A 19,562-nucleotide genomic window follows, 5' to 3' on the forward strand; every position below is an offset into this window, starting at 1 on the left:
ATACATATATATGTAAAACAATAGTTACAGAGAAGCTTCAGGTATTTTGTTCATAGGGTCACTATGAGTTGTGCTTGATTCGACAGCCATCAACAACAATAACAACAACACACACACATATATACTAACTGAAGGAATCCTTTAATCAATGAATGAATGCTACACAAAATGTATTGGGGATGGCAAAAGATGATAAAAATTACAAGGGATTTTTTATTATCTCTATTATTCTTTTATATATTTTAAACTGTGCTGTAGTAAATTTGTAAGGTGATCTTTTCAACATATAAAATAATAAAATATCATTCTGGTAGCTTAATAATAAGGAGTTTAGCTGTCAAATCAAAGGCAGGCAGTTTGAATCAGTTGGACAGTCTCCTCCTGTGTAATTCATAGCCTCTGAAAATTTCCTGGAAGATCAGCTATGAGTCATTGTGACTTGATAATACAGAACAACATCATGTCATTAAAAAAAATGAATGGGATGACTATCACAAAAGAGAAGAAAAAAGTAGTGGCTATCTCTGTGTGGGGTGTTATGAATGATTCTTGTTGCCTTTTTTATTAACACATAAATACCTTTACAGTTTGAGATTAACTGTTTCAAAGAATAAGAATAAAAAAATAGAGATATACAAGACTTATTAGAATAATAAGTATCCAACAAATGGGGTTGTATTGGGTTTTTTTTAACCTATTCAATCAGTATACTGAACAAATTATTTGAGTAGCTGGACTCTATGAAGAGCAGTGTGGCATCAGGATTGGAGGGAGACTCAACAATAACCTGTATTATGGAGGTGACACAAAATTGCTTGCAAAAAGTGAGAAGGACTTGAAGGACTTGTGGAAGATCAAGGAATGCAGCCTTCAGTATGGATTGTGTTTCAATGTCAGGAAGGCAAAGATTCTTACCTCTGGACTGACAGGCAGTGTCATGATGGATGGAGAGGAGACTGAAATTATCAACAGCTTCATCTTGCTTGAATCCACAATTAATACCTTTGATACTATCAGTGTCAGGTAATAAGACTACACTGGGAAAATATGCAGCTAGGGAATTCTCCAAATTATTGAGAAGCAGTAATACTAGTTTGAGGACTAAGGTGTATCTGATTCAGGCCATGGTTTTTCTTATCACTTGCTATGCATCTAAGAGCTGGACAATGTGTAAGGATGACAGAAGAATTGAACTTTTTGAGCTGTGGTGTTGGAGGAGAGCACTGATCATTCCTTGGATGGCCAAGACAATGAACAGATACATCTTGGAGAGGGTGCAGCCAGAGTGATCTTTGGAGGTAAGAATGATGAGGCTTCTCCTCCCATACTTTGGGGATGTTGCTGGGAGGGGGTATTCCTTGGAAAAAGACATGATACTGGAAAGGGTGGAGGGTTGGCAAAGGAGAGGAAGACCCTAAACTAGGTGGATTGTCAGGGTGACTACTGCAATGGGCTCTTGTGTGTCAGGAAGTGTGAGGGTGGCACAGGATAGAACAGGGTTCAGATATTTTGTTCATAGGGTCACTAGAGTTGCACTCAACTCGACGGCATGTAACAACAACAACAACAACAACAACAACAACAACAACAAGAATAAGGTCTAGTTGTGCAGGAGAAAGATGGGCAATCTCCTCCCCTGTGATCACTGCTTCTGAACATCGGCTAGAGGATCAGCTATGGGTCAATTGTGACTCAACTGCAAACAAAAACAAAGGTTGTGCAAACAGTTTGCCCTCAACTATCAGCCTAACATTGGCAGTTCAAATGCACCCAGCAGCGTGGAGGGGGGAGGAGTTGGTTAATCTATTTTTCTAAAGTTTACAGTTAGAAAAATCCTATGAGTTGCCCTGTATCATCAATCACAACTGATTTCTACAGCAATATTTATACAGGCACAGCATAATTAACTAGCTAGCAAAAATCTCCAATCTTGCATTAAAGACAGCACTCTAAAATTATATAGTCACTACTTTACAGTATGTTGGTTACTGAGGAGTAACGATGTCAGTTTGAGGACTAAGGCACCTCTGATTCAGGCCATGGCCTTTTCAATCACTTACTATGCATCTGAGAGCTGGACAATGAATAACAAAAGAATTGACGCCTTTGAGCTTGAGCTATGGTGTTGAGAAGAGTGCTGAACACCCCATGCATTACAAAAAACAACAAATAAACTTGTCTTGGAGAAAGTGCAACCAGAGCGCTCCTCGGAGGCAAAAGATGGTAAAGTTTCACCTCACATACTTCAGCAATACCATCTTATTTACAACAAGAAGCCTAGGTGGTAGACAGAACACAGTATATAAATGAAAATTTTTAACAACTCTTGAGTGTTAAATTACCTTTCATAAAAGGGCTAGGATAAGTGGATTTCAATTTAAGCACTTGGGACCATTCCTGGTACCCAACAGAGTAGACAGCATTTGCTATTTGTCCTTTAATTTTATTACTCAGATCACTGCAATGAGCAGGACTGTACTTGGCACATAAATACATTTCTTGGAAGGCAACTGTGAAACAGCCAGAAAGAACAGGATTAAAAGAAGCAAGAGTCAATTGCTATTTTCCCTAGAAAATTACCCTTCTGGAGATGGAATAGGCCCATGATTACTTAAAGAAGGTTACAAGATGCATGTGCACAGACATGAATGCCCCCCCACAAACCCCCTACACATGCACACACCCCTACATTCCCATAACAAGTTAAACACAAGAAACTCTGTGTTTCAGAGGCTATCTCTATAGGAAGAGAGTTGTGCCACTAGAGAAGAGGTTGGGAGGAGAGTGAATCTTCTCTGTATACCTTTCCAGGCTGTTTACATTTTTAAAAGTTGATGTACATACATTAAGTATCCAAAGATAGACGTTTATTGATTTAAAATTAATTCTTCTTAAAATGTTTGAGGCTTACGGGGCAGTTGAAAATAATCTATATTAGAGGGGGAAACCAAATCTTATTATGAGAAGATGCTTGACTTTTGGTGTTTAGTGTCCCTAACAGCAGGGGTGGATTTGGGCTAAACTGTCTCATTGGTTCTCGTTGGACTCCTGGTCCCCAATGACAGATGCTTGATTAGAATAAGAGTGGCCAGTGCTGCTCACCAACACTTGTTAGGTGTCTTCAGGGTAACTCTCATTCATAGTGAATCTATATACAACAGAAGGTAACACTGGCATGCTTGAGCCATACTGCAGCCACTGTGTCAATGTACCTTTAGTCTCAACCAGAAGGACTGAGCCCACAGTGCTGACTGTATTCCCATCATGCTAATGCCCAGTCTTCTCTTTGAAATGACACATTCAGATTTGTACAGACATCAGAGCCTAGCAGTTATCTTCAGAAGATGTGATTCTAAAACAATAATTCTTTATATCTACATTAACATACTACTGTATAGTTAATGCTGGTGTACTATGTTCCCAAAGAACAATGGTGCCAATTTCTCTTTCACACCCTCTCTTGCCAATTTTACTTTAGAAACACTTCTCAAATTTTGTCTGCCCATTCTCTCCACTTCTGGAGTGACACAGAACCGGACCCTTACAATCTATTGCCACCCCTCCTAGCTAGTTGCCTTACTACTTCTCCATTGAATGTTCCATTCAAGCTAAATAGTTTACTTTCAAAAGCACAGTCTGGTCATTTCTCTCCACTGCAGGGCACAGCTTCCTTAGTTCTCGCCGTTGAAGCCCAAACCTTCTGGAATACACAGACACATACAGACACACACACACAGACACATAAAATTTTGTCCAGTATTTCCTCTGGTTTCCTTTCCTGCATTCACAGAATTTTATCTATCCCTAGGTTACAGCAGGGAGGTTCACTGCTAATTCAAAGGTTTGCATCTCTGGCAGTCTGAATCCCGTTGTGATTTATAATCTTGAAAACCCAATGGAGGGTCTCAAGGAGCTGGAATCAACTCAACGACAACAAATTTGAGTTCACGATCATAGCAACCAAGAGAGACAAGTTAACTTTTTACCACATTCCTTCCCAGTGAGTGTGCCCTTGTGTGACTATCATCCATCTTTCCAGCCTGAGTGCTCAGCTCATTAGTTAGTCCACAAGAGGTACCCAATCAATGACTGGTGATGAAGAAAAATTCAGCTTACAAATGAATGATGAAATATGACCCACAATAGTGCTCTTAGACTTTCTAACACTCATATGAACCTCCTAGGCATCTTGTTAAAAACAGATTCAGATTCAGTAGGCCTGGGTGGGGTTGGAGAATATACACATTTTGGAAGTTCTCAAGTAAGACTGATATTCTTCGCCTGTGAGACACACTTAGATTAGCAAGGACCTGCAGAACAGTGACAGTGTTCACATAGATAAGCATGGGGTTCCGATCTTGACCTTTTGGGTAAAACTTTGATCTCAAAACTGACCAGAAGAAGGTAAAGTTCTATTCTGTTATGTGTGTGTGTGTGTGTGTGTGTGTGTGTGTGTGTCCCCCCACAGCTTACTGTGCATGATAACATGATGCCACATACAGTGAGCTGTGCATTATAAGCTGTTCTACAAATAAGATTAACATTTAAAAAGTGAGGCAAAAAGAATATAATTTACTTTACACTTCTCAATATAAGGATTATATTTCTCAAATTTAAGTTACATAGGATCTCCTAAGTCACTTTTGAAACAACACATACTCAGACTCTGTCTCTCTCCACGAATCTGATTTGCTCCTTTAGTGGAACAGGAAACAGCCTTCCTGCCCCTCCATCACAAATGAAAACTAAAGTCTTGTAGAACCTTTTGTTATTGACAGGAATGTGCTGTACCCCTCGGGTCCTAAGATCCAGGAAACCTGGGAGTGGGTTTCAGCCAGGATCTCCACACATGCTGCTAAAACACTGGTGGTTTGAATTCATCCAGAAATGCTCTGGAAGCTCAACCTGCTTCTGAAAGGTCACAGCCTTGAAAAATCCTACGGCACAGTTCTACTCTGCATACGAAGGATCTCCATGATTGGGAACTGACTCAACGGCACTTAATAGCACCACTTGACAAAGCAGTACGTATGAGGTATGTAAGATACAGAGCGCAGTAACAAGTTGAACACCTTCGAACACATCATGCAACACTGATATTGCTAAAGCAGTGCGGTGTAGTGCACACCTCACTGTCACAGGCGGTGGCACTGAAATAGCAGGCTACAATTTCTGGACAGTGTTGGCGACAAGGAATTAATGTTATGAAAACATTCCAATAGTCAGTTACAACAACAAAAAACATTTCTCTAGGCCAAGCTTACATATATCAATATGCTTATAACATTAAAACTTATGCTAATATATTTTCCTTTAACTTTTAATGCATTCTGGTCAGAGCTACTCAATGTTGAACCACAAGGTTGTGTCTACAAGTATACACTGTTGTTTTGTGTCTGCCAATTTTTTTAAAATAAGCTTTTTATTGGCTGGCTTACAAAGTTCATATAATTTGAGCTTCATACTATCCTTCATTCACTTTGCGTTTCATACAGACATGCCCATTCATTATATCTTATAAAATTTAACACCATTGAACTCTGCCCATCATTACCCTGTCTTTCCAGATACCAGCCAGATCTATCCCATTTCCTTCCCCCACCCTCCCATCAAATTGTGTGAACATAGAACTTTCCCCCTGGTAATCTTCACCCCTCTGCTCCTAAACTCCCCCCTCCTTGTGAACCTCATATACGTTTTACTAGTTATCTATTTCTGCAATAATGGTTTTATACAGTATTTGTCTTTATGAGGCTGAGTTCACTCAGCACAATGCTCTCCAGTCTCTCTCAAGTTATGCAGTAATTTTCAAAACTGTTGCTCCTGAGTGCTGCATAGTATTCCATTGTGTTAATGTACTACTATTTCGCAATCCATTTGATTGTGGTTGGACATCTGGGCTGTTTTTATGCTCTTGCATTTGTGAATATTGGTACTATGAGCACTGATGTGTAAATCTTTGTTTGTGTCTCAGTTCTAATTTTCTTGGGCTGTATTCCAAATAGTGGAATAGCTAGGTCATATGGAATTTCTATGTTCAGCTTTTTTAGGAAATGCCAAACTGCCTTCCAGAATGGTTTACCATTTTACAATCCCACCAACAGTATGAAGAGTTCCAATCTCTCCACAGTCTCTCCAGTACTTATTACTTGCTGTCCTGTTAAACTTTGCAAAATGGTTTCTCATTGTGGTTTTGATTTGCATCTCTCTTATTTCTAGTTATTTTGAGCATTTCTTCACATGTCTGTTGCTGCCAATGTTTGTATAGTAACTAATTTTGTCACATATTGGTAAACAGTATTTGTAGGTCTATATAAAAAACATATTTTTAGAATAAAGAAGGACAAAAATTAAAAACTGCCTCCCCTAGTTACCAATAATGTAACTAAAAATGTTTTGATTCAATATAAAAAGGATTTATAAAACAATTGTGGTTGGTATGCAAATGATCTAAGAAATATTACATTCAAGGATGTACAATAATATTATCACATCTTTTTCTAAGATTAAACTGGTAATGACATTACTAAAGATGTTGTATGCTATAGCACTGGAGGCAGGACACCTACTTGATTGACACTACTAGCATCCAATGAGCTATTTAAATTATAAGGGCTTGTCTTTCATCTTTTTGCTTTCTTCTGTCAGAGCTAAACACTCCCCTGAATTTTGTGTCCTTTATTAATTTCATTTTAAAAAAATACGTTCTGAGGTTGGGTTGTTTTGGTTTGGGGTTTGGGTTTTTGTTTTTTTTAAAGCCTATATATCTATGCATCTCTTCACACAAAGTTGCTTAGCATGCCTGCTTTTGAGCTTCTAAAAATGGTCCTGCTCTATTGTACTAATGCCATAAAGAAAACTGTATGAAAGATTGAATGGAAAATTCATTGCTTTGTACAGTTTTACTCAAAGCACAAGAAATAATTTTAAAAGTAATTAAAATTATAAAGTAAAAAAACCTTGCTTGCGTGTGGCTTTCTATAGCTAACCTTTTTAAAAACTTCAGCAAGGGAGCTCTGGTGGCCTACTGGCAAGAAACTGCGCTGCAATCCGGAAAGTGCACAGTTTGATTCTCCTATATGCTCTGCTGGAGAAGGAGGAGCAGTCTCCTCCTGTACCTGTCGGATCTGACTCAACGGCACACAACAAGAGAGGGGGGGAAAGGAAAGAAAAAAAAAAAGACAAAACTCTTAAAAACTTTAACATTACCCCTAAGATTTTTATCTGTTGTGTATGTTGTTGTTAGGTGCTGTCGAATCAAGTATGACTCATAGCGACCCTATGAACAAAAGATCTGAACCCTGTTCTATCCTGTGCCCTCCTCAAACTACTTGACACACAGAGCCCACTGTGGCAATCACCGTGTCGATCTACCTGGTTGAGGTCTTCCTCTCCTTTGCTGACCCTCCATCTTTCCCAGCATCATGTCCTTCTCCAAGGAATAGTTCCTCCTAGTAACATCTCCAAAGTACGTGAGGCAAAGCCTCATCATCCTTGCCTCTATCTGTTGTGTATGGCTATGGTTTATTTCTTTTTATTCCTGCAAAGACTGCAGTATATGACTACATCACAATTTCTTAATCCTGAGATGACACCTTATTAGTTTTGCCATCTGCATAATGTTATTAGATATTTGGACTCTTTCTAGTTTTCATTCTTAAGAACAATTGTGCTACATTCCTATACAACTCCAGTATTTGTGGGTTTCTCTGCAGTACAAAACAAAGAGTAGAACTGCTGGTTATGGAGTAGTAGTAAGAATTCCTGATGATCTACATCCTCATCAATCCCCTTACACTACTTTACTAGGACATGTTGTTGTTGTGTACTGTAAATCATAAGTGACGCTCCAATTACTTTTCACCGGCACTATATTGCGTAGGAGGAGATGCTCATCTCTCTCTCACTGAGCAGCTGGTGGATTCAAACTATGAGCTGAGAGTGCAACTCCTTATCACTAGGCCACCAGAGGTAATATCTTCTCAGAATTCTGCGTGTAAGTGGTGTGTGCGTGCCTGAGTGCCCCAGAAGGCAGCACCACTAACAAGATGGGCTCTTTTCTCCTGATCAGCTGACAGGGTACCATTGAGCCCTTGCTGGGGGCAGAAAACTGAGCTTGGTCTTTGATATACACTTCTCACAGAACATGGGAGCTGGCTGAAGAGAGAGCCATAACCAAACCTTTCATTCCACACTGAAAGAGAATGAGGCCCAAAAAGGTTAAATGGCTTTGCAAGGCTCCATAGCTAATTAGTATAAAAACCTCTCCAGTATGCTTCCTCCTTAGTCTATGATCACCCCCCCCCCCCGCAATGATTTTATTAGAGTTGTGCTACACTGCAATCCCAAATGCACGTGGTTCAAATCCACCAGCTGCTCCGCGGGTGAAGGATATGCAGTTTCCTCCCATGCTATTAACTGCCTCTGAAAACCCTTCAGAAGGTCAGCTATGGGTCAGTTCCAACTTTATGGTACAAAACAACAATTCTGTTTTTAAAACATATTCATTTATTTTGTTGTTTTCAACATACACAGCAAAACCTACACCAATTCAACAGTTTCTACATGTGGTATTGATTACATTCTCTAGAGTAACATGATACCTGGGAGTGCGGAGGGACAGTGCAAGAGAAGAAGACCCTCAATGAGATGGATTGATTCAGTGTCTGGGGTAGTAGGGGTAGGTGTGTCAGAGACAATAAGGTTGGCACAAGATAGAGCAGGTTTCAGGGCCATTGTACATAGGGTTGCCATGAGCCACAGTGGCCTGACAGCACATAACAACAACAACAACATGAGCTATAAAATAAATGACACTGTAAAATTTAAAATTACTAATTTATTTCTTAAGTTTTTCTATAGATGAATGACAAACTTTAGTTGATTTGTTAAATAAATAGGGAAATATCACTATTCAGTGATATAACTAAAGTAAAACTACAACTAACAAGATTATGGTTTTCAGTACACAAATTTGACAGTTTTCTGGAGAAAAGAATCTCCAATTACCTGACTTTCCTCCACTGCAGGCAGGAGCCAGGCTCTGCCTTAAAAGCTATTTCTGTCAGGAAGGCAAAACTTCAAATGTATTATTAGCTTTTCAATTCTTCCTCCTTTTATGCATGCTCTGAATTAAGCTATGATAGCACAAAGACAACTGTTGTTTGCGAAGATTATGGCAAAGGAACGTCAGTGACCTGATGCCCTGTGGCCTAATGTGGATATGGGAAAACATAGGGAAGGGATCAATTTGGAATGAGGTAGTCCGCACTCTTCAGAGTGGGTGCTGTGATCATTATTTCCACAATAATGGCAGGGGGGTCTGTCTCCACAGTTCATCAAAGGCAGTACAACCGGAACTGCGTTGGGTGAGGAGGACTGTTCAACAGGAAGGGTGCTTGGTGTAAAGGCAAGTGGCTTCTAAAACCTGCAGTGGAAATTTCTATTTGGGGATTTTCTTTCAAGAGCTCCCTTCCTCTCTCTGTCACTTCCTATCTGCCTTTCTCCTCTGTAAACCAAGTATCGGTGCGAGCAAGATGGGTAATCTGTTCCTACTGGGATTTACAGCCTCTGAAAAGCGACTGAAAAATCAGCTATGAGTCAGTTCCCACTGGAGGGCACTTAACAACTCTGAGAATCCAGTTGCCTTTTCAAAATATCTTTTGGTTAGTTTAACAATGTCTGCGGTCTGGTGGGGTGGGGAGTTGGGGAGCTTTCTATGAGGCATCCCTCTTTTTAATATCACGATAAAACTCGGGAGCAGTTTATAACTTTGGGGTATGGCTTCGAGAGAAATGGAAACACCAATTTTGCCAAGGAATGCAGATCCAGTAGTTTCTGGTTCAGGTTTTCCTCCTAGCAATCATTTTAATCAGCACTTCCCCTATTCAATGAGCTTGTAGTGTCATTACATAATCACCCAGATCGCTGGATTAATGATGAAAAGAGGAACTGATTTTTCCCGTTGCATCATTTGAAGTAAATGTTAACTTTCTTTCTGAGTCCTTAGTTAACCGCATTAGTGTGACAAATATGTCTTTGTCTAGCAGAAGTAATTAGAATTTAATCACTTTAACTGCATCTTAATTACCCCAAATGAATTGAAAGGACATTTAATAGCAAAGATTAAATTGCCTTAATGAACGATTTTTGTGACTCCATCAATACTTGAATCGCGTTAGCCACTCCTCTCACGCACTCCAGTCCCTGAACCTGCAGTGAGCACAGGGGTCACTAGGTGGCGCGCTTCGCTCGTTTATTTATTTAATTTCTCCCAATGATCTGTTTTAGGAGACAACAGGAAAGAAAGCGAAAAGCATATAGTTTATTGCGATCCTCTGACAACCTCTCTTTGGGACTATGACATCATTACCGGAACTAAAAACGAAAGCAACGATTTCAGAAACTGCATATGAAAAGAAAGATGAGAAACACGAATAACTGGAAACATGTAAGGTTTGCTTGAAATTTTAAGTTGCCCTCTAGATATCTGTGGACAGAGTTTAAGTCGATTATGTTTTCAGTGCCGGGTCCTAAAATTTGAGTAAAGGCAAGCTTTACTTGAAATAGCAAGACAGGAGCTGATGTGAAGCCAAGTAATCTATTACTGCCTGATTGCAGAACAGAATGCTGGATGCCTGGAAGTACAAGGAGTACTTGGGCCTTTGGGCCCTTCTCCAGGCGTGGATCCCAGTGGGCCAGCCCTATCCACAAGGAGCACATCTAATGAGATGGGCCTTCTCCATCAATAATTGTTTAAGTGAACAAATGGATGGGAGACTTGGATTCAGCTCTGTAACTGCTTTGCATTTTGTCTGACTTCCACATCAAAGGAGGGCAATAAAAGGCCTCATATAAGTCTTGAGTAAAGAAGACATAAGTTTCCATAAGTGACTGCCTTTGAGAACCCCAGAGAGAGGGCATGCATTGTCAAATTTCAAATTCTCTACTATGTAGAGATTTTCTAAATCGAGTGTGTAGGGATGGGGGGTAATTTTCAGCTGTGTTACCAAAGGAACATTGTATAGCCCAGTTGGTGCAAGACACAGCAAATAATAGTAACTATAGATCAAAAATATCATATTGGTCAAAACTATGTACCAGGCACTCTAGTGGTAAGAAGTTGTGTTACAATCCCCAAGGCATGCAGTTGGAATCCACCAGTTGCTTTACGGGAGAAGGGGGATAGGCAATCTCTTCCCATTGATTAACAGCCTTGGAAAATCCGCCATAGGGTCGGCTATGAGTCGGTTCCAACTCGATGGTACACAACAAGGAGTGGGCTAGTGAGTAAAGAGGTGCACTGCCAACCCAAAGACAGGCAGTTCAAATCCACCAGCTTCTCAGCATGAGAAAGACAGGCAATCTCCTCTTATTCTATTTACAGCCTCTGAAAACCTCCTGAGTTGGTTCTGACTAGATGGCATACAACAAAAACAACATTATCATATAGGTCAGTGGCTCCCAAACTCGTTGCAAATTACAAGCATTTGAGAAGCTTTCCAAAATTCCAATGCCTAGGTCATACCCTTTACTAATTCAATCAAAGTATATAATAAGGCATCATTATAATTTTGTTTTAAGATCATCAATTGATCCTAATGTGTAGCAAGGTTTGGGAAATAGTGGCATGGATGGTAAACATTAAATAAAAAAATGTGTATGCAATGTGAATGAAGGACAGTATGAAACAAAATGTATGTGAACTTTGTAAGCAAAGCAATTTAAAACAATTTTTAAAAAATAACATGTGTGTGCCTGGTATAGTTTCTGATAAACAGTATATGCAAAACAACTTTAAGCTCATTTTCTCCTCAATTTCTATGACAAATCTAATTGGTTGTGCTTTAGGGTCTATTTCTGTTCACCTGCTGTCCTAATAAATGGCCTTACTTAAAGGATAAGTAAATATGTAGAAGCTAACCTATATTGATTTCATGATAATATGACTTTTTTGTGTGAAGAACGGATGTAGACAACCTAGGGCAAGACTCTCAAAGATCGTATGTTTTGTATGTTTGTATCAAAAGAAACAGATGTGTGGAGATTGGTCTAGTCACTTTACCCAATCCTATCATTTCAGGAGGGAAGCAGGCTTCATTAGCATTAAAACACAGGTGGTGATAAAAAAAAAACATGTGACAGTCTCTTAATAGGAATTTATGGTCATTTACTAAATTAATTCACATGAGAAATACGATTTTTTTTCCTTTCTACTGGACACTGGATTTTTTTCACATGGAAATAAGTGGCCTTATTCATATTCAAAGAGAGATGTAATGAAAATAACACTTAATGACTATTTGGTGAATGCTCTATCTAACATTTTAAGAAATCTGTCTTCTCACAGTTATGACCTCAGTGAGATTCCCTTTCTGTTGCTACATCACTGTGAGCCATTCAATTTTACCAAGTGAACAGACATTCTGTTCCTTTAATGGGGGCTGAAATGAAACTAGTCATTTATTGTTCAACTTCAGCTTCAACAAAACTTCTTGATTGTTTTAAGCTACTAAGTGCATTTAAAAATATATTCCAATATGCAGGGTTTACACAGAGCACTAAGGACTGTCCTTTGCAGAGCAAGACCTCTGATTATGGAGGGTGAGGGGCAGACACCTGAGAGTCCGCTCTGTAATTACTCGCCTTCATTAACTCCAGGGCTTACTTCCTTATATGCAAATCAGGAATAATTTTACCAATGTGTCCTGCAAGAACTACTTCTACCAAGAACTTTGAGCAGCAGTCACTGTTTGATTAGCTGAATTTGCTATGGATGTGAAATGATGACATCAAAACAGCTCTTGTAACAACCTCCTTAAAGACCTCGTGGATTAGAGATGACTATAGATTTTCCCCAGCAAGGATCAAAGGGACGGAATTGAACGTTTTAGCTTAATGATCCAACCCCTGTCGCACATAAGGGACGCGAATTCCGATTTTATAAGCAGGTGTGCACGTGCACTCAGATGCAAACACAAAGCTGCCGAGGAGGGACAGAAAAGATCAACCGCTTGATCGACGCGAGTAGATTTGATCTTTTCGATTGCCAGTGTATATTCCTGGCGGGGTCCACACTTTCTCAGAAACTTTCAAAAACTAGCTGTTTGTTTTCTCCTTTGCTCACTACAGACTTCTCAAAGGAATCTCAGCCTCCTCCTAAATGTGAAGAGATACAGGACAAGGGTTAGCAGCTGCAGAGCCCTGTCCAGGGTGCTGACCCAGCACTAGGGCTCCAGGCCGCAGGCTTTTCCATTCACTCACTCAACAGGAAAGAAACAAAGACCTCCAAGCTCAGGGCCCGAGAGCTGCCTCCTGATTCTGCTAAATTTACCGAAAGGGAAACAACAAAACAAAGGAACTGCTAATGTAACCTGTACCATATTCCCCAGTCTCAACCTACGATTTTAGACTCCCAGGATCCCCTTTCTATTCTGATTTAAGCTTCTTTCACATAGATACATGCCGGCTGACAGATAATCCAAACGTGCATCTTTTGGGGAAACTTGGAATTCTATCCTCCTCGGCGGCACAATATGCAGACATTGTTGGGGACCCAAGTTAATCCATTAGATTCTTCTGCCTCCTCGCCATATACCCTTTTCTTACTAAAATAGATAGCAAGATGCAGCAAGCATCCCTTTTCTCTCAGAAACCAGTTGGACCACAGAGGCTTCCTTGGTGCCCTGAGCGGTGGCCCGCAGGGGGCGCGCGTGGCTTCCCGAGCAAGGTGAACTCAAATGGCGAGCACCAGGGATCTCAGGAGTTCAGCTCCCAAAAGAATGCCCAGGGTTCCATGCTTTAAGATAAAGAAAGTAGCATCCTAGGCTCGCTTAAAGATAAAGAAAGTAGCATCCTACTGTTGTTAGCACAGCCCAAGTGTCAGACGACGGGCCTGAATCTGGGCAGGCCTCGCTGGCTGACTCTAATCTCTCTGGCTGCTCCCCAGGCAGGAATCTGGGGCTGCACTCACTGCTGGCGCGAAAATTCACTACCTTTTAAACCGACTTCAGTGTTGGTCTTCATAGCTTCCTCACTGCATTAGCATCAAGATAGTCACACAATAGCCATCAATAAGGGATCAGGTCTTTTTGAGCCCCAGAAGCGAGGTTTCCTAGTAGCTCCAATCTTAATCAAATGTACATTCTTTGAGTCATTCCTTCTTTTCCTCACTAGGTTTTATACTCTCAAATGGGTACAACACAGAGGAAACTATGGTTCCCCAACCTTCCTAAGGGAACAACACTGACTATATCCTCACAGAGCCTTCCAGCTATTTAACCTTAGTGTTTAGCTGGGGGGCGGGGGGGGGGACGAGTCCCCCGCAGACTCTCTAGACACATCAGCATCATTAGGCAGGGGCTGGTCCAGGGACACCTCAGTCTCCGCCTTCCTGGACCACACCTGGAGGAGGCGAGGAGGCATCCCCGAGGGCGAAACCCTCTACACTCCCGCCTCAGCGAGGCTCAGATTTGGACAGGGCCAGGGGCGCCCACCAGGCCGCGCCCTGCCGGTCGGCCTTTTGTTCAAGCAGCGGCTGGTTGGGAGCAGCTGCGCTGCCCCAGAGTCGCCAAAGCTGAGCTACCGCCGAGAGCGAGGAAATCGGTCACTTGTCGCTCTGAAAGCTTTCCTGTTCTCTCCTTCCACACCCCTAGTTCTGGCCTCTCTCTACCCGGGAGCCTTTGGAGCTTGGTGAAGTGAAGCTTTCAGGGCCCAGCATCGCACTTCTGCACAGTAGGAAAGTGAGTTGAAATGTCACCTGCCGGGATAAACATTAACAAAAAGCAAATGGACTTGCGCAGGAGCCAGTTATCAATCAACGAGGCTGCAAGGCCATTCACAGCAAACACAGCCCAGGTTGAGCCCCGCGAGACTTTCTCAAGGCGGCCCGAGGCCCGACCACTCCCCCAGGTTAAAGTCCTTCCCCAGATCACGCTGCGGGAAAATCTCTGGCTAGCAAGGGGACCCACTTGCTCATCCCTTTGGAGACTTCGTAGTCAGCCCGAGGCGGAGTGGCCCCACTCCATCCTCGCCAACCCGTCTGCGCCCCCTCTGCCTGCACCTGCTTGCTGGGGGTGCGCTTCACCGCTAGGCCAGCGCTGGCAGCTCCTGCCTCGGCGCCACGCCGTCTGGAATCTTTAATTGGAAATTATTGTCGCTGGTCTTGATAAGCGTCCACGTCAGAGGAAGGGCCCCCACCCCACCCACAAGCCGCGCCAGGAGTCGGTCGCTTTAATAGGGCAGCAGCGAACGAGTATCACATTGAGGGAGAATATATCGATTTTTTTAAAGGTAGTTAATTCGGTGAGACTCTTCTGTGCTGTCTCACACCAGCTCACGTAATTTTGCGATGCAAAGGCGCCTCCCCAAACACAGCAACACGTGCGGGGTGGGGTACTGACCCAGGACGGTAGAAGGGTGTGGGCTGGGCCCTCACCCCGGTGGGGACAGATATGAGGTTCTGCGTGTGTGCGACCAGCAAAACGTGTCTGCGCGCACGGGATTTAGGGGAGGACCCGCCTCACAGCTAAGGAGCTGGGCACTGGGGCAAAGCTCCTGCGCTCTGGGCTTCGAGAAAGGATTCTGAAAACAGCCTTCTTTTAATGAAAAGTAGGAGAGGGTGACAAGTGGACCACTGTCCTTTAGTGACTTAAACATAGATGGGCGCTTTCATTGCCTGGAGGCCTTTATGGCACTTTCATGCATTCCACCCTTTTAATTAATTTATAGACAAGAAAACTAAAAAGATGGTGCTCCATCCGGGTCTTAAAACGCGGAGTCGGCTTGAGGTTTGGCCCCAAACTCAGGTTTTGCTGGAGTCTTCCATTTCCACGCCAGTGCTACATACCTGGGGCGGAGAGCTGGGGATGGCTCTTCCCGAGCTGCAGTGTGGGATGCTGGGCACGCCGGTGTCCCTTGGTGACCACTGTGCCTGAGCTGAGGCCTGGCTTCCACCCGCGCCCGCCTGTCCCGCGCCCGCGCCACCACCACGCGGACATCGGGTCCCCCGCGGGCGCAGCGGCGTCACCTCAGCTCCGCTCGCCACCCGTGGAACTAAGAGATCCCTCGGGCACAGAAGACCGCTAGGTCTGGCTTCTAGAGCTTCAAGGTCAGTTCTGAACAGGAGCTCTCCTTTCAAGGGACAAGAGATAGGACAGTGGAGGTGGGGTAGCCACTGAAGTTCCTCGGTAAGTTGGGGGGGGTGCGCAAGCGTCTTCCTTGGGGGCGTCCCTCTCCATCTCCTCCCCACTCGCTGACCAAGGCGGGCATGGCCACTTGAACAGAGCAGCAGCCAGGTCACCGCCAGACGACCTCGGGCGCCCGCAGAGGTGGAGCTGTAAGGGTGAGAGGCAGCTCCTTCCACCACCTCCAGGTGCCGACAGGGGTCTCGCTCAGCCCTGGGGGGCGATCTGGTGCCATACACAGAGCTAAAGAACACGTTTTCCCGCTCTCTCGAGTGGGAAAGCATGAGCCTCTCTAGGGCACCCCTAAGCCTCCACCCCAACTTTGCCCACCTCTCCCACTAGACTGGGGCGCAGCCTCTTGAAACCCGAGCGTGGACCTGATTTGGGGAGCAAGGGGTGGGGGAAGGGTGGACGCTGAGGCCCAGAGCGCCTAGCAACCCGGTGCGCCTGAGTCACACCCCGCCGGAGTCGCAGGCTCGCGGACACCTGCCTCCCCCCAGCTTCTCATTGGCAGGCACGAGGGGGGAGGGGGCTCTAGCCTCTCGCTTTGATTTTAGACTGAAACGGCTCAGTGCCCCCGGCTCCAAGCGGATTGACTGTCTTTCGTTCTCCTGGGACGAATTAATGGAGAACGATCAGTTAATTAACAAACCCTCATTCGGCTTTTACCTTTCGGTGCGCCGGGGCTCGAGTCCGGGCGCCAGGCTAAGGGAGGGGGTGGAGGGGCGAGGGGGAGGAGAGAACCGGGACTTTGGAGTCAATCAACTTGGCAACCTCGATTTGGCTCTCCTCAAATCCAGCAGGGCCTCAGCTGCCTTCCCGTGGTTTCCCCTAATTCTCCACTCCCCCCCCCCCTCCATCCAGTATCTGAATCTGCCAGAAATCTCTGCTGTGACTCCGGCTGGGCTCAGCAGTACCCTCTTATCTCGGTCCTTAGAATTTAGAGATGAGGGGTGCTCTCTGTACCTCATCTCAAAACCACTCGGTTTCAGGTCGGGGAAACCTCTATTCTCAGTCTGGCTCATTTACACGCTTTTACACCTGTGTGGGGTATCAGGCGAAAAAATCACACCGAAAAGAAAACGCAATGCAAAGGCCTAAGCCGAGTCTATGAAGGCAGTTCCTGGACCCTGCTGGTAGCGAGCGCTCCTATTCCTGGGTGAGTGCCAGCCCTCATCCTGACCTCGCACCACCTGCCTGCACTTCTTTCCATAGTCAGTTTCATGCGCAGAGTGCATGCTAACCCAAAATTGTCGCGCCAGCCACCCACTGCCAGTGAGCTCTGGACAGTTTTGCCTGCATTTAGGAATTGCTGTTCCCGCCAAGCTTGTCAGGTGCCAACCGTGAGCACGGGAGGTGGGAATCAGCGCAACGAGTCCAGGCAAATAGAGGCTGGCAGCCTTCGCCTCTAGCTTGCTCCAGCGCCGGGTTAGGTGCCAGGGGCACTGACTGGGAGCGTCCGCGCGCAGTTCCATGCACGCAGTCGCTTGCTTCCCTCCCCAAATCCGGAGTGCCTAAACCAGAGAGGTCGCAGCCCATCAAGTCAGGGGCTTCCCTTGCGCTCTGGCCTTACTAGTTTCTAGTGCTGTCACCATCACGAATACACCCCATAGTTGCCAAAGTGGGTCTCGGCTGGCTCAGCGCGCAGAGCCTTCCAAAGCTCAAAGCGCGAGTCCGAAACAAGGAAGTCTGTTTCCGGGAGCCGCTTGCCAGCTTTTCTGGGCTGCAGGACTCCCTTCTTCGGGAAAGAGGTGGTGGGATGAGGTTCTTTCTCCTTCCCTCCCGCCTTCAGTCCTCTCCCAGGCCCCCCTGCTCACCTGCTAAGCGGAGCGCGGACATGCGCTGGAACTCCGGCTCCTGCAGCCACTTCCACATCCTACGGAAGGTCTCCCGACCGGACTTGAGTTTGCTCCAGGGTTTGGGGTTGCGCAGCAGGTCCGAGAGAGTCCCCTGGGAGCGGCAGAGCACCCTTTGCGCGAAGATGGCCTGTGGGATGCTGTAGCGCTTGAGCTCGGTAGTGATACGCTGCGCTACCTCTTTGGTATTGATCTCTTCCATCTGCCCTGAATTACTTCCATTGCTGACCTGCGCGCCGGTCACCGATGAATTGGGCTCCCGGGTCGTGCCCAGGAGCTGCCCATGGCCCTGGGCGTTCAGGTGGGCGTGAGGATGATGTGGGGGAAGGCCATTGATGGGCACCATGCCGGCCGAGGTGGGCGTGAGGTGCTGCTCCCCGTGGCGGCCGAGCATGGCCGGGTGGTGGGCTTCGAATCCATTGGGGGTGAGCATCTTGTCGGTGGGCATGGTGGCGCCTGGGTGGGCGTAATGGGGGAGCCCTTGCTGGGAGTTATGGATGCCGCCCAGACCGGAGCCAGAAAGGGGCGAGAGGCTTTGGCCCATGCCAGTCACGTCCTTGTGGTAGGGGGTATAAAGGTTATTCATGGAGGCCAGCCCGCGCTCATCCCGCATGAGAGTGAAGCTACCGCTCACGTTGCCCGCCAGGCGTTGGTGGTGGTGCGGATGGTGGTGGTGATGGTGGTGGTGGTGATGATGGGGGAACTTGTCCGACACGGTGGAGATGGGCGGCAGCGGCTGCAGAGGGGTTAAGGTGGTGTAGGTGGTGGGCATGCTCATACCTGGGGGAGTCTCGCAGGCCATGGTCATGGTGGGGTGCAGGGGGCCGGCCAGGCTGTGCTCGGGAGCCCGGTGGTGGTGGTGGTAGTCGCCGCCGCCGCCGCCGTCCAGCAGCGACGCCATGCCCATGGAGCGCGGGTGTGCAGGGGGCAGGTGGCCGCCGCGGTGCGCCACGGAGCTACGCGCGTGGGGGCTGCCACCCAGCAGGTCGGCGGGGGCGGGCACCGGCTCATGGCTCACCCCGTGCAGCTCGCTGATCGCCTCCATGGTCAGCTGCGCGTTCATCGTGATCAGGGCGAGCGGGCGGCGGACACAACATCGATGTGGCCGGGCAGAGGCGGCCAGGGGCGCACGGAGTCCGGTCTTCACATCGGTTGCCAGCGACTGCTGCCTGCCTTCTTTGCTCTGTCTGTGGGGCTCTGTCTCGCTCTGTGTCTCGCCTTCCCTGTTACCCCCACTACCCCTTCTGCGTTCTCGGCTTCCTCGGCGTTTTTAAAATATTAATTTCCAAAAGGGATCCGCGCCGTTGGGCGAGCGCGGTGCCTCCAGCCCGCCCGCCCCCGGCCCCCTCTCGCCCCTCTCCTTAGGATCGTGAGGCGCCCGGCTCCCCTGACGCGGCCCGTGCGCCCGCCGCGGCTGCTGCCTGCCCGCGCCTCTCGCCAGCTCGAGCCATGGCTCGGTTACTGTTGCAGACTCTTTGGTGGCCGCGCCGCCGCCGCCGCCGCCGCCGCCGCCGCCGCGGCC

General features: G+C 45.9%; 1 protein-coding gene across 1 annotated transcript in view; it reads right to left on the reverse strand.

The window, feature by feature from the left end:
* Positions 1-19,229, reverse strand: part of ONECUT1 (one cut homeobox 1) — a 55,655-nt gene extending 36,426 nt beyond the window's left edge. Inside the window, exon 1 of the mRNA XM_006898242.1 lies at positions 18,002-19,229. Coding sequence (XP_006898304.1) covers positions 18,002-19,103 — 1,102 coding nt within the window. The 5' untranslated portion in view covers positions 19,104-19,229. The remainder of the gene's footprint in view (positions 1-18,001) is intronic.
* Between the last annotated feature and the right edge of the window lie 333 nt (positions 19,230-19,562).

Source organism: Elephantulus edwardii, unplaced genomic scaffold, assembly GCF_000299155.1.
Source record: "Elephantulus edwardii isolate Elephantulus edwardi_28Jun2011 unplaced genomic scaffold, EleEdw1.0 scaffold00225, whole genome shotgun sequence".
Lineage (NCBI taxonomy): Eukaryota > Metazoa > Chordata > Mammalia > Macroscelidea > Macroscelididae > Elephantulus > Elephantulus edwardii.